Source organism: Chrysochloris asiatica, unplaced genomic scaffold (assembly GCF_000296735.1).
Source record: "Chrysochloris asiatica unplaced genomic scaffold, ChrAsi1.0 scaffold00395, whole genome shotgun sequence".
Lineage (NCBI taxonomy): Eukaryota > Metazoa > Chordata > Mammalia > Afrosoricida > Chrysochloridae > Chrysochloris > Chrysochloris asiatica.
The window spans coordinates 430,345-449,569 of NW_006408913.1; the positions used below are offsets into that span (position 1 = coordinate 430,345).

The following is a 19,225-nucleotide window of genomic DNA, read 5'->3' on the forward strand; positions in this document are numbered from 1 at the left end:
AAATTAAAGCCTCAACTTGCAATATTATAGAATTCTATGGGTAAAATATTAAATGATGCAGAAAACATAAAAAAAAGATGGAAGGAATACACAGTCACTGTACCAAAGAGAAATGGTCAATGTTCAACCATTTCAAGAGCTAGTAATATGATCAAAAACCAATTGTATTGAAAGAAGAAGTCCAAGCTACACTGAATACATTGGCAATAAACAAGACTCCAGGAATTGATGGAATAAAATCTTTGAACACTGATGCAGAACTGAAGGCACTTATTCAACTAAGCCAGGAAATTTGGAGGATAGCTATCTGACCAGCTGATTGGAAGAGATCCATATCTGTGCCTATTTCAAAGAAAGGTGACCCAACAGAATGCAGAAACTATCCAACAATATCACTAATACCACATACAAGTAAGATTTTGCTAAAGATAATTCAAAAATGGTTGCAACAGTACATTGACAAGGAACTGCCAGAAATTCAAGCCAGATTCAGAAGAGGAAGTGAAATTATGAATATCATTGCTGACATCAGATAAATCTTTGCTGAAAGCAAAGAATATAATAAAGATATTTACCTGTGCTTTATTGACTGTACAAATGCTTTTGACTGTGTGGGACATGACAAACTATGGATAATATTGCAAAGAATGGGTATTCCGGAACACTTAATTGTGCTCATGAGAAAATTGTACTTAGACCAAGAAGCAGGCATTAGAAGAGAACAAGGGGATACTGATTGGTTTAAAATCAGGAAAGGTGTGCAGCAGAATTGTATCCTTTCAACATATTTCAACATATTTATTCAATATGTATGCTGAGCAAATAATCCAAGAAGATGGATTATATGAAAAACATGGCATCAGGATTGGTGAAAGACTCATTAACAGCCTGCAATATGCAGATGATACAATCTTGCTTGCTGGAAACAAAGAGGACTTGATATACTTACTGATGAGGATCAAAGACCACAGCCTTCCATATGGGTTGCATCTTAGTTTAAAGAAGACAAAAATCCTCACAACTGGAGTAATAAATAATATCATGATAAATGGAGAAATTATTGAAATTGTGAAAGACTTCATTTTGCTTGAATCCATAATTAACACTCATGGGTGCAGCAGTCAAGAAGTCAAATGATATATTACATTAATTTGAGAACTAGGATATGCCTCACCCAAGCCATGGTATTTCAGTAGGCTCATATGCATCTAAAAGTTGGGCAGCAAATAAGGAAGACAATAGAAGAATCAGTGCATTTGAGTTAGGGTGTTGGAGAAGAATATTAAAAGTACCATAGACTGCTGGAAGAAAAACATCTGCATTGGAAGTACACCAGAATGCTCCTTAGAAGCCATACTTCAAACATGTTATTAGGAGGGACGAGTCCCTGGATTAAGACACCATGCTTGGTAAAGTAGAGGGTCATCGAAAAAGAAGAAGACTCTTCAAGGAGATGGATTGACACAGTGGTAGCAGCAACAGACTCAAACTTAACAATTGTTGGGATGACATAGGACTGGGTAGTGATTTGTTCCCTATGAGTCAGAACCGACTATACAGCACCTAACTAAGAACAATAGACTCCTGAGCTTACCTCTCTGCCTTGGATTCATCTTTGAGATCTTCCCAACCTTCCTTAAAATGCTTGAGCCAGCTAAAAACTTTTATGTATTAAAGCATTCCTATCAACTTGTTGTAATGCTTCAATGACTTGGGAAGATACCCAGTTAAGTTGTGCTAAAATATTTAGTATTAGCCATGACCTCAAAATCACTTTTTCCTCAGGCATAAAATGTCTTTTTTTTTTTTTTTTTTAATAAGACACCCTAGAAAAACTAGAGAGCACAGTTGCTCCATGAGATAAACACTGAACTGCGGACCACAAAGTCAGCAGATCGAGCCCTTGTGGTTCGATCAGCAGGAAAAAGATGAGGATTTCTGTTCCTGAAAAGTTTAAAAGCTTTGGAAACCCTGTACAGGGTCACTATGAGTTAGAACCAACTCCACAACACTTAACAGGAAGCAAGGCTAAGACAAGTGTATACCTGAGAGAACTTGTCTGTAGCCATCCACTAAGTCCTGAATTCAGAGACATGTTTAAACATGTTTTGTTTGGAATCAACTTGTGCATATGTGAACTAGAACTTTAGTAGTTTTGTTGTTAAGTGATGTCGAGTAGGTTCCGACTAATAATGAGTGATCCTGTATGGGGTGTCCAAGGAGCAGATGGTGAACTTGAACCACCTACCTTGCAGTTCAAACAGACCTTGCAGTTTAAACAGACCTTGTAGTCCAGTGCATTAACCCTCAGTACCATACCAGGACTCCTTTAGTAACCATACTTTTTTACTTACCCTCATATCGATACGTGAGTGAGGTACTTTACTAGAAAGAGAAACATCCCCTTCCCATCCTGGCAGCTGAGAGTGTTTGTGCCTTCTGAAGCCACCTTTCCTGATGGTCATGTGACAAGTGTGGTAGATGTGCATCAGGGAAAGGACATGATCTTGAGACATTAGTACAGTAGTACAGTAATTCATGGTCATACTGGAACTGTGTTGGTGTTTGAAAGCCAGTTTATCACTATATCCTTGATTTCCATTTGAATGTGAAACTTGAATGACTGATGTTATGTCTGCTGCATACAGGTCCTGTTAGCTTCAGGCTATTTTGCAGTGTTCAGAGTCAAGCTAACCGCAAAAAAACTAGAAGGGATTCATGATGGAGCCATACAGATCACAACAGATTATGAGGTAAGGACATCATGGGATTAATGTCACTTGGGTTTTTCTGAATAATTCAGTCCTTTTTTTGTTGTTTTGTTTTTATAGAAACAGAAAAATAAGTTTACCCAGAAAGTTATAGTTTGCCTATTTCATGTAATTTTCTCTTATTCCATAGATTTTGAGAAAATGTTACAGAATAGCTTACAGAATACTGATGTTCATTAGCACATAGTTTTCTGACAAAGCCCAAACCTCCTAAACTAAGAAAGCAACTTGAGAAAAATGCCTTTGGTATTTTTAGAATTGCACGGAACCTGGTAGCATTTCCTCTAAGCTAGTGGTCTCTGAGTCTTTCTGCAATTATAAATATGCACCTGTGTAACATTTCTGGAAGGGGAGATAAAACCAAGGAGTCATGTCTTAATTGGAGTTCACATGTGTATAGTTTAATAATTCATTTTAAATCAAGGGACAAAAAGATCTCTGATATAGAATTTTTAAAAGACACTTTGTAGAGTTTGACATACTGCATTTAGCAAGATTTTGAATGACTATATTTCTGACAAACCTAATTTTTTTAAATAACATTTTAAGTATTTATCATAAGCTCTGAGAAGTTGAATACCACTAAAACTACTTTCTACCCCTTCTCCTACCTGTTTTAAGCATACACAACTCCCACATGAAAGAAAACTACAGAATAAACAGAATTGGCCATTTAATAATAAATAATTTATTGGGGGTATGTCAAATTAATTCCCTCCAAAAGTGAGTAATTCATACTTACCACTCATGGTAAAAATAAATACATTTCAGAATTTGTATAAGTCTTTGTTAGTATGGATGAAAATAAGAATTAAGAGAAAATAGTCTACCGAAATACCTTTGTGAGTTACTCATTGAGCTTCAGTTGAGGTTCTAGATCTAGAATGTACTTTTTAAAAAGTATGTTGATTTCTGTATATCAAAAAAATAGAGATCTGCATAATGCTAGAAAATGCTGGATTTTTCACACATTTTTTTTACAATTTAACTTTCCTTCTTAAATTAATAATCTACAAAGTACTTGTATTCTGTGAGACCTGTCTTCATTCTTTCCCCAGTGTTTAGTCTTATTTGCTGTGTTTTCAGTGAATCATAAAATATATCCAAACGAATTTATTGCATTTTGATATATTTTATTAAGTACATTGGACAGATTAAACACTATCTGTAGTTGATTTCAATATTAGTTATAAGTTGGCTATTGCACATATAAGTTCCAAGAGAAGTGTTTTTTATTCCATAAAAAAATAATGCGTTAACTGTCAGGATGAAATTCAAACGTCACCACTTATTCCGTTGTGGTCTGCTTCTTGACTCCACAGATCTTAACGATTCCTGTGAAGGCTGTGATCGCAGTGGGCTCACTTACCTGCTTCCCAAAGCATATGGTTCTTCCACCTACCTTTCCAGTAAGACAGTTCATTTACAGACTTTTTCTTACTAACTCATGTTCCCTAGGTTGTTCATTATCCTTTATTAATCTGTGTAAGATTCTTAAAAGAGATACGAAGAAGAATAAAGAATAGTCCTTTCTCTCAATAAGTGTTTTATCTAGAATGGAAAATGGATCCGTAATTTATAAATGTGCAGCAGATGTAGAGACTGCTGAAAGAACAGTCAAAGTGCTGCTGGTTGATACAGAATTTCTTCTGACAGAGATAATAGATAAGGTATTGGCAAGGATTTGCATTCAGGGCCCAGGAATCAACTTGAAAAAAGATACAACAATAATGTCTGAAGTAGGTTCAGGCAATGGTGCGTTGTCAAGTTTGGCAAGAATGGAGGGAAATTTTAAGAGAGAAGACTGAATGGTGTTTTGGGGTGAAAGCATGAAAAAAAAAATAATGCATTTAAATCCATGGCGATTCAAAGTTTTTGAGCAGAGACTTGACATTATCAGAGCTCACCTTTAAAGACTAGTACTCTGACTGAAGAATCATGGAAGTAGCAACAGAGTGCCTGGAAGCAGGGTACCAACCCAGAAACACTGACCAGAGTCTACATGAGAAGTGACGAAGCAGGTTTGAATGTAGAGGTGTGACAGCAGCAAGAAAACCTTTTACACACCCACTCTTTGACTGTTTCTTCTGCTTTGAATGCCTTTCTTCGTCTTCTCCCTTCAAAGAACACATCTTTTAAGATTCAGTTAATTGTCATCTCCTCTCTGGAAGGGTTTTTTGGGTTTTTTTTTACTTGTGAATAAGGTGAAAGTTTACAGAGCAGATCAGTTTTCCATTCAACAGTTCATACACATTTTGTTTCATGTCATTGATTGTAACCCCTACAGTGTAATGTTCTTATCACACTTCCTCCCTGTGTTTCCTGTTTCTACTGCTCCTCCTTTCCTAGTCCTTTTGCACTTTATCCTTGAGTAAATGCATCCCTTTTGATCGCAAATGGTTGATTATCTCCCTTGTATGGTTTATGTATCTCCCTAGCATTATTGCTCCCCTTATAGACCTGTTTGTTTGGCTGAAAATTGAGCCATGGGGGTGAGTTTATTTCCAGACCTGGAGGGGGACTAAGTCTCAGGGCTTCCACTAGTTTCTCTCCAATCACTAAGCCTGGTCTTATTTATAAGTTTGAGTTTTGTTCCTTATTTTCTCCCACTATATCCTTCGAATGTGATCCCTTTTTCTGAAGATTTCTTAGTACTAGTTATTTCCTATGTGATCCTTAGAATGCTGTAGTTATTTTTCATACATTGATCTCTCCAGTAATGGGCATTTAGTAGATAGTAGACAGATGAAGGAATATAGATAGGCCAGGAACATAGATAGGCAAGAGACATTTCAGATGTATCGTTTGAACTCTACTTGAATGTCATAATGAGGTCCTAGTAGTTGCAGCAGGTATGAGGAGGCAAGTAGATAGAGAAGTCAAAATTATGATTTGGGTTTGACCCTAAGAATTAAGAAAAAAAGAAACTGGGAAACCTTGAGTTGGCACTGGCTTTTGTAGCTAATTCAGGACATATTGGGGCACTTATAAACCCAAACCCACTGTCAACGAGTAGATCCCAACTCTTAGCAACTCTGTACAGGATTTTTTTCTTATGGGAGCAGAAAACCTCATCTTTCTTCTGTAGAGTAGTTGGTGGGTTCAAACTGCTTTCCTTTGGTTAGGAATCCAGTGCGACAGTGCACCAGGGCTCCTTTAGGGGCATATATGTTGTTATTAAGTGCCATCAAGTCACTGCCAACTCACAGTGACCTGGTATAGGGTTTCCAAGGAGCAGCTGTTGGGTTTGAACCACTGACGTTTTGGTTAACAGTCTAGTGCTTATCCTACTGCACCACTCCAGGACAATATAGAAGTGTCTTTATCCTGTGGTAGGAGACATGGTGGGTTAGAAGCAGCAGCCCATTGCAAAAATCTTAATACTATATAGAATAAAATCTCAATTCAAAATTTGGCTCCCTAAAAATACAAATTTTTAATTTACATGTTCAGCACATCTTTATCTTCCTATAATTCCACTTTGTATCAACTATGATGCTATAGAATAAGTACTGGACTGCTAACCAAAAGGTTGGCAATTCAAACCTACCAGCCGCTCCTTGGAAACCCTATACAGGATTGCTGTGAGCCAGAACCAACTCAACGGCTCTTAACAACAGCAATAACAAAAAATAGAATTCTAACTTCATTATTTATCCAAAAGGACCTTGTACCTTTTCTTTCTACTACCTTCTCCATCAGTGATCTCAGTCACTGCATAAATCCTAGCAGGGAACAGGTCATTTCAGCAGACGGATGGCACAGCGAAAGAGCCCGTGGATGGAGTAAATGAGAAAGCATCTGTACAAAAATAAAGCCTAGCAATATGCTTGTATATAAAGTACAGCCAAGAAAAACCTACAGAGCAGTTCTACTCTCTAGCACACGGGTCGCCATGGGTCGGAAATGACTCCACGGCAGTGGGTTCTGAACTACCTCAGATATCACTTTGAGGTATCTTTACATACCTTGCCGAACCAGATGCTTGCTTTGAACTGCAAATTATATTACCAAATTCTGTAAAATCTCTTTTATCAGATAGTCAGATCTAGTCAGATAACTTGTAGCGTAATACTTAACGATGGAATAGAAATTATCAAAGGAATTTGTGTAACTGTTACCTCTTTGATCCACACTGCACCCGGAGAGACAGGAGCATGAGAGAAGTAGTGACTGCAGCTACAGGTACAGAAAGACCAGGTGACACAGGAGGACACAGTTGATGAGAAACCAACAGTTTCCTGTCTGTGCTTTCCGTCCCAGCAACTTATCTGCCCTTTAATGTTTTACTCTCACTAGGCTGTGTGAATGGCCAAATGCTTGCCTTAACATCATTCAGTCAACTCTCTGTTTCCTATACATTCCCTTAACTTCTGTATCTTCATAGCAAATATTAGACCAATGGGTTTGATCATTGTAAAGATTTCTTCAGATGTCTAGGAATCAGAGATACCATGGTACCTTGGTATAAATAAGCCTTGCTTAACAAACAAAAAGTGACCATTTCCTTTAATTAAAGTTATCTTTGCACTCTTTAAACCTAGAACCAAGCCTTGTCCCCTGAGATCACCTTTTACAAATAAAAGAGTGGCACACACGAATATGACACCTAAAGATCAACAATTACTCAAAAACAAAGATGAGAAGATAATGGGGCAAGAAAACCAGAGAACTAGAAAGAGAAATAGGTGAAACAGAGAGATTGTTGAGACATGTTGTGATAAATGAAACTAATGTCACTGAACTATTTGTGTGAAAATTATTAAATGGGAACCTAACTTTCACCAAAACTTTCTTCAAAAATTCAATAAAGTAGTATTTTTAAAATAAAATTTAAAAATAATGTTACCTCTCTTTGAACTTTGTTAACATGCTCAATATTTTAATATGAAACTGAACATTTTTACTTTTATTTTCACGAGATTGCAACGATTTTTCCTGCTAATTGTTCTGTAACATGCTACCAAACAGAAAATATGTATTTGGGGAAGGCGGGTGAGGCTCTGACTACAAATTTAGGTATTATCAACTGATGAAAATTCTTAACTCTGGCTTCCTAGAAATATGCCTGTCAGCTCTAAAGCATCTATTTTTTCAAAACCCAACCATATACAAACAAGTTTTTTTGTTGTTTTTTCTTTTTGCTTCAGGGGAAAATAGTTCATCAGAGTTTAAATATTATGAATTCATTCTCACAGAAGGTAAAGATACAACAAATACGTTCTTTGTCAGAAGATGTGCGATTTTACTACAAACGATTACGGGGCAACAAGGAAGACTTGGAGCCAGGGAAAAAATCTAAGGTTTGAAAGTGTTCTCTTTGGGAGTTCTTGTCAATGAGTATTTTGTTCTAGTGACCCTTTGTGTATTTGGGATTCATGCTTCTCCTATACCTCTTTGTAGATTGCAAACATTTATTTTGATCCTGGACTGCAGTGTGGGGATCATTGCTATGTTGGCTTACCTTTTCTATCCAAATGTAAGTTACCTTCTGCTTCTTCCTCATTCCCCCTAAATATTTTTTTGTTAATAAAAGGCTGCCACTAAAGTCCACAGAGCCCTGGTGTGGCACTGTGGGTTAATGCACTGGACTGCAAAATCATTTGAACTGCAAGGATAGTGGTTCAAGTTCACCAGCTGCACCTCGGAAACCCTATATAGGGTCGCTATGGGTCAGAACTGACTCGAAGGCACTTAACAAAAACAACAAAGTCCATACCTGTCTCTTGATTCTGTAGAAATCATTTGAAGGAAAATTAACTAATGGATTGAGGGCAGTGTTATGCCATTTTGTACATTTTCTCATTTTAGCTGAACCCAAAGTACAGCCTGGTGTGGCCATGCAGGAAGATCTGTGGGAAGCTGACTGGGATTTGCATCAAAGCCTATTCAAAGGATGGATGGGGATCAAGGAAAATTCAGGTCATAGGTGAGTGGCTTTGCTTTTTAGCTCTCTTTATCAATGTGAAACTTCTTAGTTGATGCTACTATCTAAATATTATTTCACTTCTTAATAGCTAAGAAAATATGGGTATGCTTCAGAAAGGTAGAAATGAGTCATTCTGTGTTACCATTTTAATCAACTATTACTCAGAAATACAGTTGGTTTTCCATATCCTTGGGTTCCATATTGACGAATTCAACCAACTGTGGGTCGGAAATATCAGACGGGGAAAATGACTCCTAAAAAACAATTGAGTGCTCAGAGCAATTCCTCAAATGTTCAGAAGGAACAGAAAGTGCTATTTAAACAGCATTTTCATTGTATTCAGAATTATAAGTAATCTAGAGTCCTGGTAAGGATAAGCTGTAGGATAAGCACTGGACTGCTAACCACAAGGTCAGCGGTTCTAACCTACCACCTGCTCCTAGGAAACCCTGTATGGGTCATTATGAGTCAGAACTGACTCAGTGGCACCTAACAACAACAGAGATGATGTATACAGGACCTGTGTAGGTTATATGCACATGCTACATCATTTTGTATCAAGGACTTGAGCATCCGTGGATCTTGCCATATGTGAGGTTTGGGAATCAGTCGGAAAATGGGGGGTGACTAACTATATACACACTATTCTTCCTTAAAATCAAACTATTTGAAGTTGTCTTTATATAGAGTAACTGAATGTTCTCCTTAGACACAGCCATATATATAAGGAAGAATGTTTTACCTACTATTGACCTCTGTTGTTGTTTAGTGTCATCGAGTCGATTCCAACTCATAGCAACCCTTTTCCAAGGAGTGGCTTGTGAGTTTGGACCACCAGTCTTGTGGTTAGCACTCAAGTGCTTCTCCTACAGTGCCACACCTGAACGCCAAAAAAAAAAAACAATTTTCTACATTTAATCCCAATGAAAAATTACAGTGCTTATTTGGAGCCCTCTGCTCCAACATCTGTCTCCCTTTCCAAGAGCTGAGCTGTTAAAGGGTACAGGAGGCACAGTTCACAGAGGCACACAGGCACTCCCACTTGTCTGTGCTAGTGACAAATCAGTACTGTACCTGGATTCAGAAGCAAAGACATGTTTATTTGGCAGTGTAGAAAATTGGTCTTTTTATGTACTTTAGAGAAGCATTTGACTAGAGTAATGATAGGACAGCTGACAGTATCTCACCTTTCTTTGGAAGAGATCCATATTTGTGCCCATTTCAATCAGTTGGCCAGGTAGTTGTCTTCCAGATTTCTTGGCGTAGATGAGTGAGTGCCTCCACTGCTGCCTCAGTTTGTTAATGAAGATTTCAAATTTGTATTCCTTCAATTCTCGGAACCTTGTTCTTTGCCAGTGCCTTTAGTGCACCTTGGACTTCTTCCTTCAGTATCATTGAGTCTTGATCATATGCTGCCGCTTGAAACAGCTGAACATCCACCATTTCTTTTTGGTACAGTGGTTCTGTAAATTCCTTCCATCTTCTTTTGATGCTTTCTGCATCTTCCATATTTTGCCTATAAAATTCTTCAGTATTGCAAGTCAAGGCCTGAATTTTTTTCTTCAGTTCCCTCAGCTTGAGAAATGTTGAGCGTGTTCTTCCATTTTGGTTTTCTAACTCTAGGTCCTTGCACATTTCATTATAATATTTGACTTTGTCTTCTCAAGCTGCCCTCTGAAATGTTCTATTCACCTCTTTTACCTCCTTATTTCTTCCATTGCGGTTAACACCTCTATGCTGGAGAGCAAGTTTCAGAGTCTCTTCAGACATCCATTTTGGTCTTTTCCTTATTTATTGTCTTCTTAATAACCTTTTGCTTTCTTCCTGTATGATGTTCTTGATGTCATCCCACAATTCTTCTGGTTTTTGGTCATTAGTGTCTAATTCATCAAATGTGTTCTTGAGATGATCTCTAAATTCAGGTGGGATATGTTCAAGGTCATATTTTAGCTTTTGTGGACTTGTTTTAATTTTCTTCAGCCTCAACCTGAACTTGCATATGAACAATGATGGTGAGGTCCATGTGTATAATCAAACTCTGGTAGCATAGTGGTTACAAATCAGGCCATTAACCCCAAGGTTGGCAGTTCAAAACTACCAACTGTTCCATGGGAGAAAGATGAGGCTCTCTGCTCCCATAAAGATTTGCAGCCTCAGAAACGCTGTGGAGGGTCACTATGAGCTGACTCCGTGGTACTTAACAACAACAACAATGCTGTCTAAAGAAGGTATTTTAAATGAACAAATCATTGATTTTGCAGAATTGTATCATGCGATCTCCTGCATAATTTCTATCACCAAGGCCATATTTTCCGTATCATGCAATCTCCTGCATAATTTCTATCACCAAGGCCATATTTTCCAACTACTGATCCTTCCTCTTTGTTCCCAACCTTTGCATTTCAATCACCTGTAATGATCAATACATCTTGATAGTCATCTTTTATGTTGTTTAAAAAAGGTATTTACAATGAGAAGTCATTGGTCTAGCAAAACTCTGTATCTTGCAATATCTAGCATCATTTCTATCACTGAGGTCATATTTTCTAACTCCTTTTTTATCCATTCTCTTTGTTTCTAGTCTTTGTATTCCAATCACCTATAATTGTCAATACATCTTGATTGCATGTTTGATCAATTTCAGAAGTTGGTAGAATTCTTCAAATTCTTCCAATCATCACTGACTTTAGTGGTTGGTGCATAATTTTGAATAATAGTTGTACTACCTGGTCTCCTTTATGAGTATATGGGTATTATCCTATCACAGACAGAGTTGTACTTCAAGACAGTTCTTGAAATGTTCTTTTTGATAATGAATGCGACTCCATTTCATTGACTTTGTCATTCCCGGCATAGTAAACCATGAGGTTGTCAGATTCCCAATGGCCAGTGTCAGTCCATTTCAGCTCACTAATGCCTAGTAGCATTTCAGTGTTTATGTGTCCCATTTCATTGCTTTCAGCTTCCAGTTGTCTTACATTCATACTTTGTACATTCCAGGTTCCGATTATTAATGGATGTTTATAGCTGTTTCTTCTCATTTTGAGTTGGGCCCCATTAGCAAATGAAAGGTTCTGAAAGCTTTACTCCATTCGTGTCATCATGATCAACTCTACTTTGAGGATGCAGTAGGAGAACAGTAATTAAAACTCTCCTTGGCCCCTTATATTCCCACAGTGGATATTGTAAAGTACAGATGATCTCCAAATTTAAATATCCAATAATGAATAAATAACATATAGTGCTACCCTAGGCTCAGCTGGCAGGGAACCTCCTCTCCTCACCTCCCACCCACACCTGCCTTCCTTTCTGTATGCCCAGCACCCAACTAATAAAGCCCTTGACTTCCTGTCCAACCTGTACCAACATACCCCAGCTACACAGTGAATGTTGTGTTCTCCCTGTTTCTGCTGTATCAGTTATAATGTTGAAGAGAATTTCTGCTCTTAGTCTTATGAAGAAGAATGCAACATCAAGACTGAAGGAAGACTCATTAACAACCTGCAATGTGGAGATGACACAACCTTGCTTGCTGAAAGTAAAGAGCACTTGAAGCACTTACTCATGAAGATCAAAGACTACAACCTTCAACATGCATTATACCTCAACATACAGAAAACAAAGCCCTTACAACTGGACCAAGAGATGGCATCATGATGAATGGTGAAAAGATTGAAGTCAAGAGTTCGTCTTACCTGGATCCGCAATCAATGCCCATTGAAGCAGCAGGCAGAAAATCAAATGAATATTGCATTGGGAAAATCTGCTACAAGTGATCTCTTTAAAGTGTTAAAAAACAAAGATGTCATTTTAAAGACTAAGGTGCGCCTGACTCAAGCCTTGGTATTTTCAATCACCTCATGCATATGAAAGCTAGACAGTGCATAAGGTAGACTGAAGAAGAATTGATACCTTTGAATTGTGGTGTTGGCAAAGAAGATTGAAAATACCATGGGCTGCCAAAAGAACAAACAAATCTGTATTGGAAGCAGAATGCTCTTCAGAAGCAAGGATGATGAGACCTAGTCTCACATACTTTGGGCATGTCATCAGGAAGAGCCATTCCCTAGCGAATGTCATCATGTTCAGTGACAAAGAAGACCCTCAACAAGTTGCATTGACACAGTGGCTACAGTAGTGGGCTCAAACAGGAATGGTGGTGAGGATGGTGCGGGACCCTGCAGTACTTCCTCTGTTGTATGTAGAGTCGCTATGAGTCAGAACTGACTCATCAGCACCTAACAACAGTTTTGTAAAACCTGTACTCTTGAGTACCACATAATTCAGTAGTGTAATGAGTTAAAATAGATGTCAGTGATTGGGCCCAGAGACCTTAGCCCCATTTATAGTACTGTTTTCTTAGAGAATGTGCTCTGAGTTCTAAACATCTGGCTTATAAACATTTCAAAGTAGGAAGGTATTGAAATGGGGTCCTGAAAATTTCTGGAAAATTCACATATATCATAAAACCTTCATACATATTGTATCTTCAACTGAAGTTTTTGTTGCATATTGAGATTTTTGGTTTTGTTTTTTATCATAAAGGGGAGAAAAAAGGCTAAATGTCAAGTAATCCACTGCCTTCTCATAAATTCTACTGAAAATATTATTAGCACTTTGCTGTTGGTGTCTAGATCTTTCCACTAAGTATACAAGATCTTTTAGGAATCCCCATAACATCTTATATTTGTAAATACAGGATTTATATATAGCATTTCTATATATACTTATCTTTTTAAAATATGTTAATTAATATTGTCCAGCTTTCAGCTTTGATCTTTATTAATTTTGTATTTAAAAGGTTTTCAAAGCCTACACAAGATTGCATTAATGTTATTGGTACAGCTTCTAGGATTTTTCATACAGATTCAATAAGAAAATAGAGGTGAAATGTTTGGGCAATTTTTTAGTGCCAAATACAGATGTCCTCATATAATATTAAAAGCAGAATGAAATATTAGAGCAATAAACCCATTTTTTCTGTGAAAGAAAAATTTTTCACGTATACAGCATAATAGAAGTTCTTGTATTCAGAAAACTCAAATATTTCCTTTTGATACAATGACTTAAAAATTGTTTTTCTAGATTGAGTGCCGCATTTGAAGTAAATACAGACCTTCAAAAAAATATAGTATCAAAAATCACTGCTGAGCTCTCCTGGCCTTCCATACTTAGCTCAGCCCGGCACTTGAAATTTCCACTTACTAATACAAACTGCTCTTCCGTAAGTATGCAGAGGGACATCGGTTTCTGGAAATACAGTCATAAAATAGTCTTGTTTTTTATTGTAGAAGTCTTTCATTTAATGTTTTCTCACTTTACTTAAGGAAGAAGAGATTACTTTGGAAAATCCTGCAGATGTTCCCATCTATGTTCAGTTTATTCCTCTGGCTTTATATTCCAGCCCTTCAGTCTTTGTAGATAAGCTAATATCCAGGTGAGCTTTGCTTTAAATAATCAAAACATTTATGTTTGTGTATTGGCAAGAAATTATTATTTTACATACTTAGAACTTTACTATAGTTCCATATACTAAAAGATTCGACTTAGAGAAATACTGGATCTATAACTGAAGTGCAGAAAAGATTCAAGGAGGGAAGTTGATATTAAGCATTTAGAAAACCTTTCAGCTTAAGACAAGAAAAAGTAATATGGAACACGTTACCAAATAATTTGTAAAGAGAAAGCAAGTGGAACCTTTTGAGTTTAAAATGAATAAAATATTGTAAATTATGGCTTTTAATTTTTTGAAGATGATTAATCTGGTAATATGCCAAAAGTAATTTGAATATGATGCAGACTTGCTCATTATTCCATAATCCTGTTCATTATGATGTTGCTTATAAAGAAATATATGTACATTTTTTATTTTAGGTTTAACTTGAGTAAGGTGGCAAAGATAGATTTGAGAACACTAGAATTCCAAGTCTTCAGAAATGATGTAAGTACTCAGAATTCTTACTATTCTGAAGAAATAATTGTATAATCAATGCAAATGTGAAAGAAAAGTATTGATGGCTGCCCTTACGTTTGGCTGAAAGACAAGTTACTGAAAAAGTCAGAGTGATCCAGTAATTGAGGCAAAGAAACCAGAAAGAGTGGATGGGATTTAGATCAGGGTGAAACACACTGAGTTCCTATTTGCAGACATTAAATGTTAAGTACATGAAGAGTTAGTTACATTATAGCTATCAGAAATTCTAATGTATAGGGAAGGTATGCATGAGTATATAGTTTATTTTTATTTAGCATCAAAATATGAGCTTTGTCATTTAAATATCAATTCAGGATGCTTTCTGATAAAATTGTCAACTCCATGAATGCCAGACCCAAGGCTCGCTGTGTTCATCTCTACCTCGTGCTCCAGTTGCTTAGCACATTATCACGCATGGTTTTCATTCAGTAGATAATTCTTCATAAATGTGCACATAAATTGAGCAGCCACTAACAACTTATTAGTACATAGGCCCTTAAAATAGTGTATGTATCAGTCAGGAGACAAATACTTGGTGTTAAAGTTCTCTGCAAACTGGCCCATACCTTTCTCTCTGCCCAACCATATGTCATCCATGCTTAAACATCCTGCTCCTGGAGCCAGTCTTGCTCACTCTGAAGACTTCACCGAGTAGGCTGTCTTGATCCTCCCTGGCTCTTCATTTACACTTGTTAACTTTTGTCTTTTGCTTTCTTGTTGATATATGATGTCTTGTTACTCAAATTTGAGTATAAGCTTCTTGAGGGTTTGTCTTACACTTACCTTGTTTCCTTCCCCATGTTAATACTATGGAGGTATTGAATGACAGCATGAACCTAGTTAATTCTCCATCATCTGAATTACTTTGAATGAATGATCATCTCCTTCTCTCTATAGGAGATCTGGTTGTACAGTGGGTTAAGAAAGGTCAGCAGTTCCAATCCACTAGCTACTCATGGGAAAAGATGAGGCTGTCTGCTCCTGTGAAGATTTGCAGCCTTAAAAACCATACAGGGCAGTTCTACTCTGTCCCCTAGGGTTGCTATGAGTTAGAATCGGCTCAGTCACAGTAGGTTTGGATTTTGGAACCTCTCCTTGTACCTACTTCATGCCATGCTTCAGGTTCACTGCTTCCTACAGAGAACAAAGGAGGTTGGCTCCTAGAATAACCATGGCTTTGTACCTACAAGCATTGTCATCGTGAGCAAGTGAACCTCCGTCTTCCCTACCTGGAACGAGACTTGAACAATGCCTATTGTTATTTTGTGTCCTCAAGTCAATTCTAACTAATAGTGACCCTCTAGGACAGGGTAGAACAATCTATAGGGTTTTCAAAACCTTGAGCTTTACGAGAGCAGATCACCAGGTCTATCTCCCATGAAGCCACTGGTGGGTTCAAGCCATCAATCTTTCAGTTAGCACCCAAGTACTTAACTGTTGTGCCACCAGGGATCTTTATTAATTCCTAGAAAAAGTAAAAGTAATGCTTTCTTTCAAGTTGGTTGAAAAATTAAAATCACATGAATGTCCTTCAGTTGGCTCCTTGGCATGTAGGCAGCCCTCAGTGACTGCTGATCTGGTCAGTCAGTCTGTGGCTAGCTAGACAAGGAGAAGAAGGAGATAGGAAGAGAAAAGCAATGGGGAGGATTTTCACTATTCAGTGGCTGTACCGAAGAACCCTTCCCATAGTCCATGAGCATTCACTAACCACCCTTGTTGTTGTTAAGTGCCGTCAAGACAGTTCCAACTCACAGCTATAGAGTTTTCAAGGCTTTAAATCTTCGCAGGAGCAGAAAGCCTCATCTTTCTCCTGCAGCCACCCTAGGAGAAAAGTATGTTTCTTGTTCAGTAGATGGGAAAAATCTGTCATTTGGAAGAAGTACAACCAGAATGCTCATTAAAATCTAGGAAGCAAGACATCGTCTCTAGTGTTTTGGGCATTTTGTCAGTGAAGTTTGAAGGACCAGTCACTAGAGAAGAACATCATGCTTGGCAAAGTGGAGAGTCAGTGAAAAAAGGAAGACCTCCCGCAAACAAGATACATTTATACAGTGGTAGCAACAGTGGGCTCAAGCGTAACAACTGTGAGGCTGGTGCAGAGTCAGGCAGTGTTCTATTCTGTTGTGCATAGAGTAGCTAAGACTCAGAACTGGCTGGACAGCACCTAACAACAACATAGAAGGGGAAAAGCAAACCTAAAGTGGGAAGTCAAGCCCAAGGTCAAACCTGTGATGAACTACTAATTTAAGTCATCCCTTGTTCTTTCTGTTGTACTACATGATTGTTGCTGTTTGTTGCTGTTAGCTGCTCAACTCATGACAACCCCATGTGTGCAGAGTAGAGTGCAACTATGCACTCCATAGAATTGTCAAGACTGTGACCTTCAGAAGCACATCTCGAGGCCTGTCTCCCAAGCCTCCTCTGGGTGGTTTCCACCCACCAAACTTTCGTCATCTAGTTGAGCACATAACCATTTATACCACACAGGGACCCCTTGTTGATTGTTGTTGTTAGGTGCACTGAGTCGATTTACAACTCATAGAAAGTGGCCCAATGTGACAAAGTTGAACTGCCTGCTGCCCCATGAGGTTCTGTAGGCCGTGATATTCACAGGAGCAGATTGTTGGGTCTTTTCTCCTGCAGAGCTACTGGCAGCATAAGCACTGGACTGTTACCTGCAAGGTTGGCAGTTCAAACCCAGTCCAGTGCCTCTCCTATAGTGCCACACTAGGGCTCCTTAACTCAATTAAAATAATAAACCCCTACGTTTAACATAGATAACATTCTTTGATAAATGGCTTTTTTTTTTTTTTTTTTTTTTTTAAGAAGACTGGCATCTCTCTGGTCCTCAGCTTCTCAACCAAACTGCTCCTTGGCGGCTCTGTACTGGCAATGTTACAAAGCTCCTTCAGTGCTGCCAGTAAATGTCCAAAGGCCATTCCACTCCACCATAAGTCTCAGCTCTAAGTCTGTGGGTTAGCAAACCTAGCTCCTCCAAGCAAGTGCCTAAAGGCACCCCACTCTACAAGCAAATCTCCTACTCAAAGGCACTCAGCCTTCCTCATTTCATGGGCCAGGAAGCCCATTCTGTCTCATGCTCTGGCTCTTAGTGATGGTGGTGCTGCTCCCCTGGTACTCTGGTGTCAGCTCACTATCTCCTGGAGGCTCAGCATGCAGGGATCATAGGGTTCAAAGGACATGCTCCACTCCAGGCTCATATTTCTTGATGGTAGTGAGATTCCCCTTAGCTGCTTCAAAGATGTCTCTTTTTAAACCCAGTGGGATGGCAAAATTCACCAATCACCACATTAGAGTTCCAAGTTTTAACAATCACAATTAATTCACAGTCACTCAGCTGAACCCTATAATCCTACCAGCATCTGCCCCCTCCTTCTTTTGAACAGACCCATCAGGATAAGAAGAAATCACCCAAACTGCATAGTCCCATCCAGTCATTGGGTTGGAGTTACAAAGACTTGTGCTAGAAAAGCCGTATCAAGTAAACCACTACGCCAGAGTCACAATCAACTCAGGGTAACAGGTTTCACTTTGTGGTTATTTATAAATATAAATCTGACCTTACACAGACATGTAGTTGGATCAAGGAGAAGTATCTTAGTTAACTTTCAGTTAATTGTGGCTATTCTACTTTGACACTGTACCAAAACTCTAAATAGTATTTTGTTAACTTAGCTGCAGTGTGGGATCTGAAATCATAGCAATGAACTTTCCATACTTATTACATTAAAATCCATTTACCAGTTTTGCACCCTGTATGATTTTATAACACTGCTCAGCAGTCATTTGGAAGATACTGGTTCACTGAGATATGTGGATCTTGCAATGGTGACACAATTCACTGTAATTAATTCTCTATAATGAAAAAAGATCACACTCATAATTATAGTCACCAATCTCATCAGAATATTCTGTAAGCATGGTAAGCTGCGACGCTCATAGCAGTAAAAAGGAGTTTTCAAAAAGTTTTGCTCAAAAAATTGAATTTTATCTTTAGCGAAAACTTCAGTTCTTTTCCTTAAAGGGATAGATATGCTTTTTTTCTTCATGAAAATGTCTGCCTGATACCCAAGTGTAAATAATCATAAATTAACTGTCAGTCATTCTTTCAGATATAGCTGTGTTCCATGAAAAAAGCAACTAGTTCAGCTTGCATCTCAAACAACAGTTTCTCAAGATTACATGGCACTTCAGTAAACAGCAAAAGGGCTTTATGTATCATTGTCATTTTGCCACCAGAATATGAAAAAATATATCCTCAGGGTAAAGAATTAATAAAATGATGATGTACTGTTGTTTAGTCAAGGACTGTTGTGCATGGCAGTGATGATACATTGGCTACTGGGAGCATGTGATAACATTGCCTTGAAAGAAGTCAGTTTTGCTCACCGTCGCTTTTGCTGACCATTCGTGCGAAGTCAACACAGTTAAAAGGCAAATTGTTGTTGTTGTTGTTAGGTGCCATCGAGTCGGCACTAACTCATAGCGACCCTATGCACAGCAGACTGAAACACCGCCCGATCCTGGGCCAAT

The 19,225-nt window shown here is 38.1% G+C and overlaps 1 protein-coding gene across 1 annotated transcript in view; it reads left to right on the top strand.

The window, feature by feature from the left end:
• The window catches only part of TMEM131 (transmembrane protein 131), a 291,771-nt gene that overhangs the window by 231,386 nt on the left and 41,160 nt on the right, over positions 1 to 19,225 (top strand). Inside the window, exons 18-25 of the mRNA XM_006876610.1 lie at positions 2,649 to 2,753; positions 4,094 to 4,180; positions 7,922 to 8,074; positions 8,175 to 8,250; positions 8,583 to 8,700; positions 13,786 to 13,924; positions 14,028 to 14,137; positions 14,575 to 14,641. Coding sequence (XP_006876672.1) covers positions 2,649 to 2,753; positions 4,094 to 4,180; positions 7,922 to 8,074; positions 8,175 to 8,250; positions 8,583 to 8,700; positions 13,786 to 13,924; positions 14,028 to 14,137; positions 14,575 to 14,641 — 855 coding nt within the window. The remainder of the gene's footprint in view (positions 1 to 2,648; positions 2,754 to 4,093; positions 4,181 to 7,921; positions 8,075 to 8,174; positions 8,251 to 8,582; positions 8,701 to 13,785; positions 13,925 to 14,027; positions 14,138 to 14,574; positions 14,642 to 19,225) is intronic.